The sequence below is a fragment of the Salminus brasiliensis genome, chromosome 11 (genome assembly GCF_030463535.1).
Source record: "Salminus brasiliensis chromosome 11, fSalBra1.hap2, whole genome shotgun sequence".
Classification (NCBI taxonomy): domain Eukaryota; kingdom Metazoa; phylum Chordata; class Actinopteri; order Characiformes; family Bryconidae; genus Salminus; species Salminus brasiliensis.
Window position 1 is genome coordinate 12,401,049 of NC_132888.1, and position 6,473 is coordinate 12,407,521.

Below are 6,473 nucleotides of genomic sequence, written 5' to 3' on the forward strand. Positions count from 1 at the left end.
AAAAAATAAAGAAAGTATGTTAAGAGGCTAACCATCAAAGCAATGCTTGATTCAGTATAAATTGTTCTGATGTCTGGCTCTGTCTAGACTTGTTAACTTCCAAAACATGCTAGCTTGACCTTCTGTTTCTCCCATTTGCACTTCATTAAGATCCTTCTCTTTTCTCGCAGGTAGAGGTTTTCAGCCTCTCAGACTGAAAAGTTACAGCCCAAAGAGGCCACCCATTCAAGCAATGCTCTCTTCTCCTGCTTCTCATCAAGGACGTTCCCCTGTTTTCCCTCTGCTCAGCTATGGCTGTGATATGACCGCACACTGCCAAGGACGTTAGTTGCTGTAACGCACCTTCGAACCAAGTGCCAAACCAGGTGCCTGTACTCCTTAGCCAAATCACATGTGCTTTACTTTGCTGCCTTCTTCTCGCTATGGAGAACCAGTGGTCAAATCAGGGCAAAAATCAGGGCATGGTCCACCACAACGGCCCGCATATCAGCCACAATACATACATATGCGTATACACACACATACACATGTGCAAATATGCATTACAATTTCCATTATGATTATCAATACAATCAAATTGTCTATTGAATTTAAACAGCGATCCTGGTAGTTTGCTAGCTTTATAATCAGACCCGAGCCCTTTATCCTCCACAGCCCTTTAAGTTGACCATAGCGTGATAACCTGTCCTCTTTCCGTTACCTGTCGTGTGCTGTTAGAGCTCAAACTTGTGCTCGTGGCTTTCCACTGGGATTTCTAATGTCTGTATGCAGTGCAAAAAGCCCTGGATATTCCACAGTTGGCCTTACTGGGAGATAGAACTGGATCCTGAAGATGAGTGTATATAGTCGTATCTGGACATGGTCCTCCGCAGCAGGACCTGGAAGAAGTTAGGGAAAACTATCGGCCTACTCGGACTGTGTTACGTTACAACAACACTTTCTGTTCTCTCTTCGCCATTTTAGATCATCGGAGCAGATGTACTACATTTTTAAAAGAGTATATTGCAATTATGTCATTGTACAGAGCGTTTACACAAAGAATTCAGCAATCAGGGCAGCAGATTTAACGTGTTTTGTAGAACTGAGAGAAACTGGATCTGACACTTGACATTTTGGTTGGCTCATCCTTACTCGCAAGGGTGCTTCTCATTCAGACTGTGTACACGGTTCCACATTGCTTTGTAAATACATGGTAAATATATGGCAGAAAGCATAAAGTTGATATATTTGAGATTTTGTTATTGTTATTATTGTGTATGGTTGGCTTTAGCTGAGGTTAGGTTAAGCTGTGTACAATGCATGCACGTTTCAGCAGTGTTTTGGGTTCCTTAAAGGAGAAGTCCACCCATTTATTTCACAAAGTTCCTTTGTGTTTTTACCCTGAAAGCTCCCTTATGAGGTGAAATATGTATATTTTAGGCCTCTCAGTTGGCTAGCCCATATTGTTAAGGATTGTAGTCTTAAAATGCTACGTTTTTAGTAAAGTGATGTGACTTTTCAGAGCTCGCAGAGGGCAGGCTACTCTCACGGTAGAAAAGAGCATTGAAAATTCGACAATCTGTTGGACATGTCCCTTAAGATTTCTCACAGGGGTCCTGAACACACACAAGAGTCTTGTGATTGTGGTTAATTATTATGTAGTTTAAAAACTATAGTACAGGCAGGCTCTTGCCAGTGTGACAAGCACAGAATGGGCCTCCCTCTGTGTTAGCAGAAAAGCTACAGTCCTCTGCCTTTAAGAAAGCGTAGGGTGTTTTATTTACTTTTCTTTATTTATTAGAGTGAAGGAGAAGAGATGTGATTGAATCACGTCACAGATTATCACAAATGTGTTGTATTTGTGTTCTTTTTCTCTTTCTGGAAAAATGCAGGCACTGTGATGTACATGTTGATATGTTTGTGATGTTCCGAGTTTGTGTTGCCTTTAAATTGAATGATATCAGAAAAAAGATGCCTTACTGAAGATCTGACAGAGTAGCCCCACTCACTGCCTTCTTTCTTATCTTCTACCATTCTTTCCATTCCTTTTCTGATCACTGATGGTTGAGCATATGTCCTCTGTTTCAGTGAGGATGAGATTAAATATTACTGACACTCTTACTAGCCTCGTACCACCATTACGAAACCTTTCATTTTGTTTCATTCGGTCTGACACCTCTGGCATTTATTCGTATTGGTTTTGCCTGGGGGCAATTCTTAAACTCCTTTTTGAACCATTGGATCAACTTTCAGAAGAGACCCAGAGTGAAAGAAGAGTGAAAACATCTTGGGAAATAGAGAAGAGCCTTCAAAGCAGATAGCCGTTACTTTTATTATATCGTTTTATGTATTCCAATTCTGCCACAGCTGCTAACATGTCATGTTCTGTATCTTTGAACTTGATGGAAATGTGGTATGATCAGTCTAAAACAGGCGTGGCAAAAATATGGCCAAATAAACGTAGAATCCACATTGTCCGCGGCGAGTTCAGTCGTTTATCTTTAAAAATCCATGCTCCTCAAACCACACTGATGTATAGGTAGTATAGAGTCAAACTGTATGAAATCTCTATTTTAGTTGGGGACGGGACAAAAGACAGTCAGAATCAGAGATCGAACCAATCAGAATCTACATTATAGCAAGAGGCAGGCAATTTTCAACAGCAATGGCAGAGCCATTTTGCAGAGCCAATTGCAGGTTTTAGCTGGGGGCGGGACAAGAGAGATTCAAACTCAACAGCAGAACCAGTCGGAATCAGCTAGGAGCAGGACCTATCCCAAATAGTGAAGCAGTGTTTTTGGATAAAAGCAAGTTTTACTGCGTAAACCATCATTTAACCACTTGATCACAGTTTGTGTTCCACACTGTGTGGAATTTACTAAATGTTAGTCACAGTATTTTTTACTGCTGCTTCACTAAAATTGGATTTGATGAGATTTTCTTCAGAGACGTTAGCCAGCACAGCTAGGGCACTGTTCGTGAACAGGTTTATTGGATACAGCTGAAAGTTGTCTTTTATCAGTTAGTAAAAGTTGTCATTTGTCAGTTAGTCAGTCAGCCCCTATTCCACTTCTATACAGTAGCAAAATGAGCTAATGATGTAAATCTCCATTAGCAAACTAAGAACTTTGTGCCTCTTTTAAAAATACTGGACATAGTGTTGGTTTCAGTCGGGCCCTCTTGGCGTTGGACTGTTACCTGTGTTTGCCACCCTTAGATATAAACCGGGTGCATAAAACCTAGTAGATCTGGGCATAACACAACATTTCCAGACTGTAACACATTTCCAGAAGGCTGTAGTAACTCAACACGCAACTCAGTTTGGGGGATCTTTGCTTAGAGTAATCCAATTACAGAAATTCCATTCTATTAGATTTTTTCAGACCTCTCTGAAAGGCTTCAGTAACTCAGTTTCTTAGTGCAGTTCTGAGGTTTACTCCACCAACCTTATAGAGAAAACCCATCAGTCCATATCAGAGAAGATCTAGGGTATATGTAGGCGTGGAATTTAACATAATGGATTTCCAGTCAACTTTTACTATTTAGAACGTTTTGTTGGCCACTTGGCGCACCCCTGCTTTGGACTGTGCCTACTCTTCGGTGCATTTAAGCACTAAAGGAGCTAAATATGGTTCTTTGTGCAATGCCATAGAAGAACCACATTTGGTTATATAAAGTTTTTTTTTTTTTTTGAGAACCAATTTTGTAAATGAGTTGTGTGAGAGCGAGAACTCTCACACAGTTTACTAAATCTCCAAGTAACATAAAAGGACAATGATACAGAAACCTACCTTACTGAGTAAGACGGTTGTCCTTTTTCAAACATGGATCTTTAGGGAGCTTCTACAACACTGTTCACAGAACCTACACAGAAAGAGTTGAGTAAACAAAATGAAAGTCCGGTAGTTTCAGATGGTTGTACGAGGATACCACTATTTACATTTCAGCACTTTTCTTTCTTTTGGGTCTGTTTTACCTCTGACTATCAAAAATGTAAGACTTGGCCCGATCCTATAGAAGCCTAGAGCTTAATCTGAAGCAGGCGGAACAAACAGCGTTCAAACGATTAAGCAGTACATAATTGTAAGACTTGAATCTGTTCTGCAGGCTGAACTATTTGACTCCTTGAATACTGACTTATATAAGAAGCACACACTTTGGAGCAATTTTAACCTTATGTGAAAGCAGTTTTGAAGTGCAGTGCAGCGGCTTCTCTTTAAATGTCAAAGAGCTGATGTGCTCGCAGAAATGCTCGCTCTTCAAACAAAAAAATGGCATTTTATTTCTTTAAATGAGGTTAGTGTGGGACACACACACGCATGCATATACATATATACATATATACATATACATAGGCAGTCGCTAAAAAGCTGCCACAAGCCTACTCTAGAAAATGATTGATTAACCTATGAATTCTACTTCTTGTGCAGGCCACTCATTTTTAAAACAGAGACAGACTATATGCTATATATGATGGAGACGGAAATCTTCTACTAATATTAATCTATGGAAATATTTCACAAATGGACAAAAGCTGATGTGTATTGTATATGCTTTGTTAATTCAGCAAATGCTCACACCTATGCATTCTTGTACTTCATTTATTATTTTTGTTACCTTTGATTTGTTTTTACTAAAAACAATATATTTCATGTACTATGGAGTCGTTTGGAGAAGTTCTAATGAGGTTATGAAAAAGAATATGAAGTATTTAGACTGTAGATGACCTTTTACATGTAAAGCTTTTTTTTGTAAACTGACTCTGTTATTCTTGTATTTAGCAGCAGTTTTTAAATTAAAAATATAGATGTAGAAATATATATATATAAAAAATATGTAATCTAAAATCAAATTTGAGTCATCTGTTTATTTAGGTTGAGGGGTTTGGACCAATTTTTTTTACAGAAAATAATCTATAAATTAAGACATTGCACTTTCATAGAGGGACAAGACAGTGAAGATGTGACCTATTTTAAAACAAACTGTTACATTTCTTAACTTATGTATAGAAATGATTTGATTCACAATCAGAAATTCTCTCATATATAAATATATGTATGTATGTATGCATCTCAATGTGCAATCAGCTTATGTAGAAATGAATAAATCTTTGTAAGAAAGAGAAAAAGATATTGTTTGGAGATCCCTGTTATGTTAACGTGCCCCTAATGATCCAGTGCATCCTTCTGTTATACTTTCAGCTTATTGGCAGTTCGCAGTTAGCCAGTCTGTATAATGTGAGGCCATAGCTCTCTGATTTAGTTATTGATGCAGTCGCCTGATATGCTTGTATTTCCCTTACAACAACCAGAATATGTTGCTGCTGTATGAAGCCATATGTGTACATAAATGATCTTACATAAAGAAGAATCCAGTGTGCCTCTTTCTCTCTCGTGTCTTTTTTTTTTTTTTTTACAGCTAACTCTAAAAGTTATGGGGTGGTATTTTAAATAACTAATGACAGAGGAGTCTTGTTTAATCACTGACGTTTTGGACGTGTGGCATTCCTTCATGTTGCCTCCAGTTAATGACATTGTCAGGAATAGCCGCTGCTCTATTTCTGCTTTAAACGAAGCCTGAGGTTGTTTAAGGTCACGGGTTTTTGCTGCACACGGCTAAAAAAGCTCAAAGGAGATGCTTCTGTGAAGACTAGGAGTAACACTGTGTTCTGCCCAACTGATGCTGGTCTACAAAGACAGCTTTATAGAGGGTTGATACTTTTTCTTTTTTTTATTTAATGGAAAAATACACTTCTAAACCTCTGATACACAATAAATAAGCATAAATACTGCACACCTTTTTAAGACAACAAAATGTAGGTCCTGACTTCTTTGAGAACTTCCAGACACTCTATGGATTTCTTTAGTTCCACAAAGCAGCTCACCTGAGAGCAGTCAGGAACCTGGAGCTCAATGTTTCTAGATATAAGTAGGTCAATTACCCCAATGTTTTAATATGTCTGCTTAAGCATACTGTGTCACCAAGTGTGTTCAAGTGTGGCTAACAGCTTATCAGGATACAGTCCAGGTATTAGTCACATGAAGTGATCAAGTATAAAATGGGGTTAAAGTGATCATTCAAAGTGGTCTGATGTGAAATGCTCCTTTTTAGAGGAAGTTCCATGGTCAGAACTGGTCATAGGGACCAGACGTCTGAAGGTTTAATGTCTCTAAAAGCTACATCACAGAGCGTTCCTACACAAAATGGTTAAATACACTGACTGAAGACTGAGACTTCTATGTTTTTAGAAGCTTTTGACAAAACAACACCTTCTTTTTAAAAAGTGCATGCTTTTTATGACAAAGCTTGAAGGTTCTGAGAGACTGCATAGGGGGAAGGGAACCAGAAGAAGAACTGATCAGTGTTTCAAGGAACTGATACAAGTCAATTCGTCAGAAGTATCTACTCATGAAGAACCCATTCACCCCAGCACAGACTTGGTGTCCTTTTGAACTCCTTTCAGGCTCTCTTCTGATGCTGAGATACAATCAGCC

The 6,473-nt window shown here is 38.6% G+C and overlaps 1 protein-coding gene across 1 annotated transcript in view; it reads left to right on the top strand.

Moving 5' to 3' along the window:
• The window catches only part of foxo1a (forkhead box O1 a), a 43,183-nt gene extending 37,834 nt beyond the window's left edge, over positions 1-5,349 (top strand). Inside the window, exon 4 of the mRNA XM_072691780.1 lies at positions 171-5,349. Within this exon, the coding sequence (XP_072547881.1) occupies positions 171-174 (4 nt within the window). The 3' untranslated portion in view covers positions 175-5,349. The remainder of the gene's footprint in view (positions 1-170) is intronic.
• Positions 5,350-6,473: the final 1,124 nt, after the last annotated feature.